The sequence below is a fragment of the Lemur catta genome, chromosome 22, assembly GCF_020740605.2.
Source record: "Lemur catta isolate mLemCat1 chromosome 22, mLemCat1.pri, whole genome shotgun sequence".
NCBI classification, from domain to species: Eukaryota; Metazoa; Chordata; class Mammalia; order Primates; family Lemuridae; genus Lemur; species Lemur catta.
In genome coordinates, this window is record NC_059149.1 from 7,772,921 (window position 1) to 7,786,150 (window position 13,230).

The window sequence follows — 13,230 nt, forward strand, 5'->3', positions numbered from 1 at the left end:
CTTATACATATAATAAAACCCTTTTTGGTCAGTAAAAATATATGTATAATATTTGTATGACTGGAGAAATTACTTGACTTTGCTTAGATTTACTTTTATCATCTTCAAATGGGAATAATTATTGCCTATTCTCTTAGTTCACAGGGTTATCTAAGAATAAAATGAGAAAATAAAATGGGAAAATGTTTCTAAACTGTAAAATTGTTTAAGTATGTGATGGATTAGCTACAATGATTTGTATATTTTCCAGTGTTCTCAAAATAGTATATCAGACAAGAGCTACTGCAGGTGTCCTTAGTGTTTTACACTTTTTCTGTTTGTAATAGCCTATGATAGGTATAAGCTATTCATTGCTGAAGAATAATCAAAAGTTAAAAGTGAGAATAAGGAATTAATTTTTGAAAACATTATTTTCAGGGTTACTTCTAAGCACCTCCTAAGGGTTAATTAACTCTTATATTCTAAAAATAGCTCAAACTCAAACATATACATGTGTATAAATATACACATACACACATAATTATAAATTAGCTCTAAAAGGAATTATATGTGTATACACACATATCCATATATGTACATATATATATATATATATATATACGGATATATAATCAGCATATATATCCATATAGATAAATCACAACAATATGAGAATAAATAGTTTGGGCTTACTGTTCATGTGGTCAGCTATTCTCAAGTATGCTATGACAAGATGTTTTGCGTAGGACACTCAAAGCCTAGCATATTGATGATAAGGTTAACAAATATTACATTGTAGTTACTATATGCTAGAGACCATTTCAAGCATTTTACATATATTAACTCATTTGATTCTCACAACATCCCTGTAGGGCAGGTCCTACTATTCCCATCCTTACAGATGAGAACTGAATTACAGAAAGATAATTACCCTTACTCAGGGAGCTAGTTTGTGGCAGACCTGGGTTTTGAATCTGTATTAATAAACCTTTACATTCATATGGTACTTTATAAAAAATAATGTTTAATATGATTTCAAATATAATCTTCAATTTCTTACAAATTTGTGGTGATATGTGTAGGGTGTTACCTTAATTTTTACAAAATCTAACCATACTGGCCGGGCGCGGTGGCTCACGCCTGTAATCCTAGCCCTCTGGGAGGCCGAGGCAGATGGATCCCTGGAGGTCAGGAGTTCGAGACCAGCCTGAGCGAGACCCCGTCTCTACTAAAAATAGAAAGAAATTATCTGGACAACTGAAAATATATATCGAAAAAATTAGCTGGGCATGGTGGCGCATGCCTGTAGTCCCAGTTACTCGGGAGGCTGAGGCAGTAGGATCGCTTAAGCCCAGGAGTTTGAGGTTGCTGTGAGCTAGGCTGACGCCACGGCACTCACTCTAGCCCGGGCATCAAAGTGAGACAATGTCTCAAAAAAAAAAAAAAAAAAATCTAACCATACCATATATCTATAACTCTTTTGCATTTCCATAGTACATCTCACACATTATGTTCATTCTCAAAGATGGCATGTAAATAAGGTAAGTATTATAATTTCTATTTAATGTGTTTAGGAAAACATCCCTGGAGTATACCCAGCCTAAGTGACTCTACATTGGATACATAAGTTAATTAGTGGCCAAACTTCAGCAGGTATCAATGCTATAACCAGTAAATTATTTATTGGGCACCCATTATAAGCCAGAGAGTTGAATTTTGCACTTGAATTATTTAATAATATTTAATCCTCACTACAACACTATGAGGTAGATGGGTATTATCCCTATAATATAGATGAGAAAACTGAGACTTAGAGAATTTAATCACTTTGCCGTAAGTCATAGAGTTGGTATCAGTCAACAGGTTTATCTAATTCCAAAGCTCTGTTCTGTTGTCTGCTCCACGCTTCATATAGAAGGCAGTTAATATATTGGCATTAGCTTCAGTCAAGTAGCAAGAGAACATTAGTATGTATTTGTATACTCTTCATTCTTACACTTCAGTACTCTTTCCAATATATAATTTTGGGGTAATATTCTACATTTATTTTTATTGTTGAAAAAATATTTATGGAAACCTAATAATTGTACATATTTATGGGGTACATGTGGTAACATTTTGATACATGCATACTATGTGTAATGATCAAATCAGGTGTTCAGAATATCTGTCACCTCATACCTTTATCATTTCTTTGTGTTGGGAGCATATTAGATCTTGTATTCTAGCTATTTTGAAATACAGAGTAAATTATTGTTAACTCTAATAACTCTTCTTTGCTATTGAACACTAGAACTTATTCTTTCAGTGTAACTACTCAATAACCAACCTCTCTTCATCCACTTCCCCACCCTTCCTGGCTTCTGGAAGCCATCTTTCTACTCTCTACCTCCATGAGATCAACTTTTTAACTCCCACATAGGAGTGAGAACATGCGATTAGTATTTGCCTGGCTTATTTCATTTAACATAATGATGTCCAGTTCCATACACATTGCTGCAAGTGATGGAATTTAATTCTTTTTTATGGATGAATAGCATTTCCTGGGGATATATACCACATTCTCTTTATCCATTCTTCCACTGATGGACATTTAGGTGGATTCCATATCCTGGCTATTTTGAACAGTTCTGCAATAAACATAGGGGTGCAGGTATCTTTTTGATACACTGGTTTCCTCTCCTTTGAATAAATACCCAGTAATGAGACTGCTAGATCATATGATAGTACTATTTTTAGTTTTTTGTAGAAACCTTCATACTTTTACCATAATGGCTAGACTAATTTACATTCCCACTAACAGTGTATAAGAGTTTCTTTTTGTTAATATCATCACTGATATTTGTTATGTTTTATCTTTTTTTATGATAGCTATTCTAACTGGAGTGAAAAGCTATCTCATTGTAGTTTTGATTAAAATTAGAATTTTTCCAAATGATTAATGATATTGAGAATTTTTCAGATACCTGTTGGCCATTTGTATGTCTTCTTTTGAGAAATGCCTGTTCATGTCCTTTACCCACTTTTAAATGGTACTATTTGATTCTTTGCTTTGGAGATTTTTGAGGTACCTGTATATTTTGGGTAATATCCCTCTGTCAGATGAATAGTTTGCAAATACTTTTTCCTGTCCTACAGTTTTTCTCCTCAGTCTGTTGATGGTTTCCTTTGCTGTGCAGAAGAGGCTTTTTAGTTTGATACTGTCCCATTTGTCTATTTTTGTTTTTGTTGTGTGTGCTTAGCCATAAATCTTTGCCTAGAATGGTGTCCTGAAATATTTCCTCCATGTTTTCTCCTAGTAGTTTTATAGTTTTTGGCCTTATTTTTAAGTACTTAATTGATTTTGAGTTGATTATTATATAATACATAGTCAGAGATGGGGGTCCAGTTTTATTCTTTTGTATGTGGATATTCAGTTATTTTCAGCACCAATGTATGTTCTTGGTACCTTTGGAGAAGGTTGGCTATAAATAGATAGATTTATATTTGGGATTTCTATTTTCTGATTTTGTTGCTACAGCTTTGTAGTATATTTTGAAGTCAAGTATCATCATGCCTCCAGCTTTGTTCTTTTAACTCAATATTACTTTGGCTATTTGGGGTCTTTTGTGGTCCCATACAAATGTTAGGATTGCTTTTTCATTTATGTGAAGAATATCATTGGTATTTTGATAGGGATTGAATTGAATTTGTAGATTGATTTGAGTAGTATGGTCATTATAGCAATATTAATTCTTTTCCATGTGCATGTGATGTCCTTCTATGTGTTTGTGTCCTCTTTAATCATACTGTTTAGTTTTTATTGTAGAAGATTTTCACCCCTTTGATTCAATTTATGTCTAGGTATTTTTTGTAGCAATTGTAAAAGGGATTTCTTTCTTGATTTGTTATTCAGCTAGTTATTGGTGTATAGAAATGCTAATGATTTTTGTATTGATTTTGAATTCTGTAGTTTTACTGAATTCATTTATCAGTTATTAGAGTTTTGGGGTGGAGTCTTTAGGTTTTTCTATACATAAGAGCATGTTGTCACAAAGAGGGAAATTTGATTTTTTTTTTCCAATTTGGATGCCTTTTATTTGTTTCTCTTGACTAACTACTCTGGCTAGGACTTTTAATACGATGTTAATAGGAATGATGAAAGTGGGCATCCTTGTCTTGTCCAGTTATTAAATGAAAGGCTTTTAGTTCTTCCCCATTCAGTAGGGTGTTAGCTGTGTGTTTGTAATATATGGCCTTCATTATGTAGAGCTATGTTTTTTCTATGCCTAATTGATTGATAATGTTTATAATGAAGGCATTTTGAATTTTATCAAATGGTTTTTCTGTACCTATTGAGATGATTATATGGTTTTTGTCCCTCATTCCGTTGATGTGATATATCATTTTATTGATTTGCATATGTTGAACCATCTTTGCATCCTTGGTATAAATCTCACTTGATTATGGCATATTATCTTTTTGATGTGTTGTTGGATTCGGTTTGCAGTATTTTCTTCTGGGATTTTTGCACCTATGTTCATCTGGGATATTGGTCTGTGGTTTTTGTTGTTATTGTTGTTATTTGTGTCCTTTTCTGGTTTTGGTATCAGGATAATGCTACCTCAAGAAAGAGTTAGCAACAATTCCCCTCTTTTCCTGTTCTTGGAATAGTTTGAGAAGAACTGGTGTTAGTTATTCTGTATATGTTTGGTAGAATTCAGGAGTAAAGCCATGTGGTTATGGGATTTTTTTTGTTGGTGGTAGGCCTTTTATTACTGATTCAAGCTCATTGCTCAGTATTGGGCTGTAAAGTTTTCCTATTTCTTCCTGTTCAATCTAGGGAGATCATATGGGTCTAGGAATTTATGCATTTCTTCTAGGTTTTCCAATTTGTTAGCAAGTAGTTGTTCATAATAGTCTCTAGTGACAATGTGTATTTCTTTCCTATTAGTTGTTATGCCTTCTCTTTTTGTTTCTGCTTTTATTTATTTAGATTTTTTTTTCTTGGTTAGTTTAAACAGTGGTTTATCAACTTTATCTTTTGGTATATAAGCACTTATAAACATTTATCATTGCCTATTAAATGTAATGCCTGTAATCTCAGCACTTTGGGAGGCCAAGGCAGGAGGATCTCTTGAGGCCAGGATTTTGACATCAGTCTGGTCAACACAGCAAGACCCTGTCTCTACAAAAAGTTATAAAAAAAATATTAACTGAATATGGTGGCACTTGCCTATAGTCCCAGCTATTCAAGAGGCTGAGGATTCCTTGAGGCCAGGGGTTGGAGGCTACATCAGCTATAATCACACCACTGCATGGTCCAGCCTGGGTGACAAAGTGAGACCCTGTTTCAAAAAAAAAACATTTTGAAATTAATTTATATAATATAAAATTGTGTTTGCAGAAGCACACTGCCAGTGATATTATATGGATTCATCTTTAGGAAATCCAGTGGTGTGAAGAGATTCAGCAGTTGCAGTTTGAGTGACTTCAAACATTTCACTTCACATGTGGGTACTAGCTGTCTTCAAAATAAGCCACCAATGCAATTGCAACGGAAATCAGTCTGTGGCAATAAGAAAGTGGAGGGAGATGAAGTCTGTGATTGTGGTACTGCAGAAGTAAGTGATAACAAGGCAAATTGATTATTAAATTTGTTGTTGTAGTTCATCTTTTTCATAAATGTTATATAATTCAAATATGAGCATGATGAATAATATGGATAGTAAGTGAAATTATGTTGAAATACGTAAAGGAAAATTCTGTCTAGGCTTTATAGGTGGAAGAGTTTTGAACATGTTTAAAATGCACCACAAAAAATTATTGATGATGGGAAAAAGAGGAGTCTAGAATAGGCTTTTGAGTTCCCGACTAAATATATAAATTCTTTCCAGATCTCTGCTTAACTTTTGGACATTTTATAATTGTCTTATTGAAGATTAATGTGTCAGCACCCAATCACATGTCCTTTAGGGTATTGATTCACAATGGAATCAGTAGTACGGTGAGACATATTGTGTTAATATTGCAGTCTGAACACTAAGTGATTTAGATAATTCACCTAATGAGGAAGGCCTGAAAATATAATGAATTCAAAAGGCCCAGAGAAGAATGCTTTGATATAATTCAGTATTTGCAGAAATACTGCTGATATCATAAATTTTCTTAATTCTGAAATAGGCAGAAATGTGTTAGGGTTTGTTACGTATTTAGGTCTGAATTACTTGTACCCGTATCACATTGTTTTAATTACTACATTTTTGTATTACATTTATTTGATAGAACAAGTCCTCGCTCTTTACTCTTCATTTAAAAAAAACATCAATTTTGTTGGGATATAATCCACATCCATAAAATGTACCCATTTTAAGTGTACAGGCTGATGAATTTTGACAAATATATGTAAACATTGGTACAATTAAGATTCTTTTCATCATCCCGCAAACTTCACTCATACCCCTCTGCAGTCATTTCCACCCCTACTCCTCTCTGGGAAGATTTTCATTCTGTCAGTTTTGCCTCACCTAGAAAGTCATATAAATAAAATGATATAGCATATTTTTTTTGTTTCTGGCTTTTTCCTCCCAGTATAGTGTTTTAAAATTTATTCATGTTGTTTTACGTCACAATAGTTTCTCCCTTTTTATTTTGAGCATACTTGATTGTATGGAAATACCACAGTCTACTTTTCCACTCACCTGCTAATAGGAAGTTGCACTGTTAACAGTAGTGAGCCATTACTCCTAATTTGTAAAAGTACAATTGCTAGGTTGTATGATAGATGGATGTTTATGAAAAACTGCCAAAATATTGTCCAGAGTAGTTGTAGCATTTAATCCTCATATCAGTAACATATGAAACTTTTATTTCCTCTGTATCTGCACCAAAATTTGATGTTGTCATCTTCTAAAATTTTAGCTATTCTAATGGTTTTGTGGTGATTTTAACTTGCATTTCCTCGATGATTTTGATGATGCTGAGCATGTTCGCATTGGCCATTTTAAGTTTTATTTTTAATCGACAAAAACTTTTATATATTTATAGGATAAAATAGTATTTTGATATATGTTTATACTGTGGAATGATTAAATCAAACTAACAAATCGATCATTTCACAGACTTATTTTTTGTGGTGAAAACATTTAAAATCAACTTTTATAGCAATTTTTCAATTGATACATAGTAGTTGTACATATTTTGGGGGTACATGTTATTTTTGATACCTGTATAGAATGTATAATGATCAAATCAGCGAATTGGGATATCCATAAGCTCAAACACTTATCTTTGTGTTGGGAATATTGCAATTCTTCTATTTTAAAATATACAATAAATTATTAACTATAATTTTCCTACTATACTATTTAATACTAAAACTTATTCCTTCTGTCTACCTGTATTTTTGTACCCCTTAACCAACTTGCCTTTATTCCCCCTCCTACCTTTGGAATATGCAATGAGTTATTATTTATTATAGTCACCATTCTGTGCAATAAATCACATAAGTTTATTCCTTTGTCTAACTGAAACTTTGGATCCTTTAATCAAGATCTCCCCTTTCCCCTGTCACCCTACTCCCCCAGTCCCTGGTACCTGCCATTCTGTTCTGTACTTTTATAAGTTTAGCATTTTTGGATTCCACATGTCGGTGAGATCATGCTGCAGTTGTCTTTCTGGGCATGGAGTATTTCACTGAGTATAATTTCCTCCAGGTTCATTCATGTTGTTGCAAATGAAAAAATTTCCTTTTTTTTTGATTGTAAGATTTTTTTATTATGAAGCATTTGAAACATTGGAACAGTGTCTAAAATAGTATTTTGAACACCTCTGTCTTTAACAAATATTAAACATATTGCCATATTGGCTTTATACATGCACACATACATTTTAAATGAATAAAACAGATGCATTTGAAATTTGGTGTGTAATTTTTCTTGACCTAATCTCTTTCCTCTGCACCATCTCCTTCCTTAGACATAAACCCTATCTTGAGTTCAGTCTTATCATTCCCATGCATTTTTTAATGCTTTTGCTACATATATATGTGTTCATAAACAACATGGAGTATTGCTTTGCATGTTTTAAAACTTTAAATTCTCTAATGCATACAACTTGCCTTATTAACTGAGCATAATTTTAAAATATTATTTCATATTCATGTGTAGAATGGTCAATTAAATTGTTTTATTGTTTTCTATTATACGAATATACCATAATATATTTATCAGTCCCCTTAACCCATCCAAGCAGTTTGACAAAGGGACAATTTAAAGTCATATCTTTATAATTTCTTGGTGAAAGCAGAACACCAAGGATGCAAGGAGTCAATATTCTCTTTCCTGCCTTTTTCCATGTGCCTTCACTTATTTTACTGCTTTGTATTTTGGCCTGGTCCCTGGAAAGATTGTAAAGATGACTCATTAGCAAAAGTTTCTCCACAGGCATAATTGAGTAAGTGCTCTATATTAGGGAGAAGTTAACATGAGCTGGACATCGGCCAATGAATAGGTGACTGTCAAGTCTATAGCCATCAAATTATATATGTACATTCATATCTATAATGTTATGCTTCATATCCATGCATATTTTAATTTTTTCTTTTAAAAGACTGTGGTTTAAAGTTATCAAAAATTACTTCTACAGTGGTATAGACACAAGGACCTCTTCTCTCCATCTAGCTGTAAATTTGTATCATTTAGCAAATCTCTGCCTATCCTTCCCTTCCCCCTACTCTTCCCAGCCTCTAATATCCTCTCTTCTACTTCTTTCTTCTATGAGATCAACTTTTTTTAGCTTCCACATATGGAGAGAATATGTGGTATTTAGCTTTCTTTTGATGGTTTATTTCACTTAACGTAATGTCCTCCAGTTTCATCCATGTTGCTGTGAATAACAGAATTTCATTCTTTTTTTATGACTGCATAGTAATCCATTGTGTATATATACAACATTTTCTTTATTCATTGATCTGTCATTGGACATGTGGATTGATTCCATATCTTGGCTACTGTGAATATTGCTGCGATGAATGTGGGAATGCAGATATAACTTTGGTATAATGATTTCCTTCTCTGGATAAACAGCCGGTAGTGGGACTGTTGGATCACATGGTAGTTCTACGTATAGTTTGTGAGGAACCTCCATGTTGTTCTCCATAGGGACTGCCTAGTTTACATTCTCACCAGTAATGTGTAAAAGTTTCGTTTTCTCCATAGCCTTGCCAGCATGTGCTATTTTTTTTGTCTTTCTGACAATAGTCATCCTAACTGGGGTGAGATGATACCTCATTGTGGTTTGGATTTGCATTTCTCTGATGATTAGTGATTTTGAGCATTTTTCACACATTTCTTGCCCATTTGTATGTCTTCTTTTGAGAAATATCTATTTAGATAACCTGAAATATCTGCTTAAATTTTGTCTGATTCTTTTTCAGCATCTGTTTAAATTATCATATGTTTTTTGTCCTAGATTTTCTTAATGTGCTGTGTTACATTTATTGATTTGTGTATATTGAACCATGCTTGAAACCCTTGGATCAATCCCACTTGATCATGGGGAATGATATTTTTAACATATTGTTGTATTGGATTGGGTAGGATTTTGTTGAGGATTTTTACAACTATGTTTATCAGGGATATTGGCCATTACTTTTCTTTTTTAATTGTGTCTTTGTCTGATGTTGGTATCAAGGTAGGGTTAGCCTGATAGGTTGAGTTTGGAAGTATTTATCCTTCTTTACTTTTTTGGAATAGTTTTTAATACATTGCTATTACTTTTTTAAATACTTGGTAGAATTCAGTAGTGAGTATATCAGGTCTTAGGCTTTTCCTTAATGGGAGACTTTTTATTACTGCTTCTATCTCGTTACTCATTATTGATCTGTACAGGTTTTATATTTCTTTATGGTTTAATCTTGATAGGTTTTATGTGTCCAGGAGTTCATCTATTTTTTCTAGGTTTTTCAACTTTTTGGTTCATCAAACTCTTTTGTTGATCCTTTATATTTTTTTGAATCTCAATTTTTATTTATTTCTACTCTGCTGTATATTATCTTTTCTTCTCCAAATTTCAGGTTTGGGTTGTTCTTTCTTTTCTAGTTCCTTAAGGTGCATCATTAAGTTGCTTGTTTAAAATTTTTCTACTTTTTGATGTTGACATTTATTGCCATAAACTTCACTCTTAGTGCTACTTTTCCTGTATTCCATAGGTTTTGGTATGATTTTGTATTTACATTTGTTTTAAGAAGTTTTAAAATTTTTTTCTTTTTTTCTTTTTTTTACCCATTGAATGTTCAGAAGCACATCATTTAATAGGTATGTGTTTGTGTAGCTTCCAAAATTATTCTTGTTATTAATTTCTAATTTTATTCCCTGTGTTAAAAAAATACTGGACCTAGGTGAGACTGTTTTGTGGCCTAACATATGGTCTATCCTGAAGAGTGTTCTATCTGACAATGAAAGGAATGTGTGTTCTGCTGCTGTTGTGTGACATGTTCTGTAAATGTCTGTTAGTTCTACTTGGCACAGCATATAGTTTAACTCTGATGTATGTATCTTCTTTGATTTTTTTTTTTCTGGGTGATCTGTCCATTACTGAGAGTGGGATGATGAAGTATTGTATAATTGTAATGCAGGGTTGTGGTATGTATATACCTATATAAGTCTACAAGTCTATAATGTTTGCTTTACATATTTTAATTCTCTGGTATGAGGTGACTAGATGGGTATAATTATTATATACTCATGCTGAACTGACACCTGCATCCTTAAATAAGGACCATCTTTGTCATCATCTTCTTTTTTTTTGCTAACTTTGACTTGAAGTCTATATATCTAATATAAATATATCTACTATTTTTTTTGTTTTTATTTGTGTGTAATATATTTTTCCATCCGGTCACTTTCAGTCTTTATAGGTGAAGTGAGTTTTTGTAGGCAGCATAATTAATCTTGTTTTTTATACATGCTACTCGTCTATGTCTTTTAATTAGAGAATTTAGTCCATCTGCTTTCAGTGTTACTATTAAAATAGAAAGATGTACTACTGCCAGTTTTTATACTTGTTTTCTTGTTGGTTTGTAACTCCTTTCTTCCTTTCATCCTGTCTTGTGCTTTTAAGTAATTTTCCCTGGTAATATATATTTATTCATTTTTTTAAAATTTTCATTTTTCTATTATATGTTTTTGCTTTGTGGTAATTATGCAGCATACAAAAAACTTCTTATAGATATTACGAGTTCTTTTAAACAGATGACAGTTTAATTTTGATCACACAAAAAAAAAAGAATCAAAGGAAGAAGTTTAAAAAAACCTCCACACTTTAATTCCATCCCCCGCATTTTGACCTTTGTTTTCTAAATTTACATGTTTTTATATTGCATCTTTTTGTATTACATCTTTAATTTTAACAGGTTTCTGTAGTTTTAGTTGTGATAGATTTGTCTTCTAGTGTTCATTCTAGAGCTATGATTGGATTACATACCTCAATTCTGCATCTGTATTCTGAAAAGAATTCTGCACTGTGTCTGTGCTTACTTTACCAGTGAGTTTTATGCTTTCAATGTTTTCCTTTTGCACATTAGCACTCTGTTCTTTCAGACTGAAGAACTCTGTTTAGCATTTTTTTTTTTTTTTCGTAAGACAAGTCTAGAGGTGATGGATTCCCTCAGCATTTGTCTGGGATATAGTTTATCTTTCTTTCATGTTTGAAGGAAAGCTTTGCTGGGTAAAGTATTCTCTGTTTGCAGGGTTCCCCCCTCCCCAACCCCCACCCTACCCTGAGCACTTTGAATATATTGTGTCACACCCTCTTGGACTTCATGGTTTTTCTGAGAAGTATATTGTCAGATGAATTGGAGCTCCTTTATATGTTATTTGCTTCTTTTTCTTGCTGCTTTTAGTATCCTTTCTGTCCTTGACCTTTGAGAGTTTGACTATTATATGCCTGGGGCTAGTCTTATTTGAATTGAATCTGTTTGTTGATCCCTGACCTTTCTATTCCTTGATATTTGTGTCTTTTGGTAGGCTTGGAAAATTTTTTGATATTCTTGCTTTGAATAAGTTTTCTGCCTTTTGCTTTTCTCAACTTCCTCTTGAATGCTAATTCTTAGATTTGCTCTTTTGAGGTTATTCTCTTTATCTTGCAGGGTTTTTTTTTTCCTTTTTCTTTTTCTTTTTCTTTTTTTTTTTTTTTTTTTTGACTGTGTATTTCCCTGTAGACTGTCTTTGAGCTTCCTGATTCTTTTCTATGCTTGATCCATTCTTCTGTTAAGACCTTCTAATGCATTTTTCAGCTTGGCAAATATTTTTCAATGTAAGATTTCTGTTTGAGGTTTTCAAAATTATTTCAATCTCTTAGTTAAATTTGTTTGATAAATTTTTGAATTACTTTTTTGTGTTTTATTCAAGTTTGCTGAGTTTCCTTAGAACTGCTATTTGAATTCTTGAGAGCTCACATGTTGCCTGTTAGGGTCAGTCACTGGCTCATTGCTTTGTCTGTTTGGGGAGATCATGGTTCCCTGTTTGCTGTTGTTTCTTGTGGACATTTGCCTATGGCTTTGCACTGCAGGATTAGTTATTTATTCTGGTCCTCACAGTCTCACAATGTTATGGCCTTTCTAGAATGTATTTACTTAGAGGATCTTTGTAGTTGCCTGTGAGTTTCCTCAATCTTAAATCACTGCCACTTTTTCAGGACTAGATGATGCCTTAAGCCCAGGTTTATCCTCAGCGTTTGCAGGTGTCCAAAGCACTGCCCATCCTGTGTGAGTTGGGGGGAATTCCCACAGGTGGTACCCCAGCTATGTGGGAAGGCTGGCTAAGTGTTTATGCCCAGGAGACCCATGGAACATGCCTCCTAGTGTGTGGTGCTCCTGAGCGGCCACTCTGATTTGGCATTTCTTTCAGATGAGATGAAGAGCAGAGTTTTATGGGCTGGAGTTTCTTGCTGCCCTCAAGGTTTTTTTGTGTTTTTTTTTTTGTTTGTTTGTTTGTTTTGGGGGTTTTTTGTTTGTTTGTTTGTTTGTTTCTTCCTCCTGCAGGTACTCATGCTTCCTGTGGGTTGAAGCAGGAAGGGAACCCAAGGTGGTGGGGAAGCTGGCTTTCCACCTCCATTTCACTTTTCCAGTGTAGAGACTGTGAGTCCTGTAGGAATTTTCAGTGGAAGGTGCCTGGCAGATTGGGGGAGGGCATTCCAGTTAGAGAATTCTATTTATCTTACAGTTTTTCATTTCTCTGTAGCCCTAGAAATTGTCTCAGCCTCAGACTTGAG

The 13,230-nt window shown here is 33.5% G+C and overlaps 1 protein-coding gene across 2 annotated transcripts in view; it reads left to right on the forward strand.

The window, feature by feature from the left end:
- Nucleotides 1–13,230, forward strand: part of LOC123626630 (disintegrin and metalloproteinase domain-containing protein 32-like) — a 96,973-nt gene that overhangs the window by 41,036 nt on the left and 42,707 nt on the right. The window contains exon 7 of one of the 2 annotated variants that reach the window (XM_045535776.1): nucleotides 5,366–5,582. In XM_045535776.1, the coding sequence (XP_045391732.1) occupies nucleotides 5,366–5,582 (217 nt within the window). The remainder of the gene's footprint in view (nucleotides 1–5,365; nucleotides 5,583–13,230) is intronic. The other variant, XM_045535777.1, reaches the window with a different exon arrangement.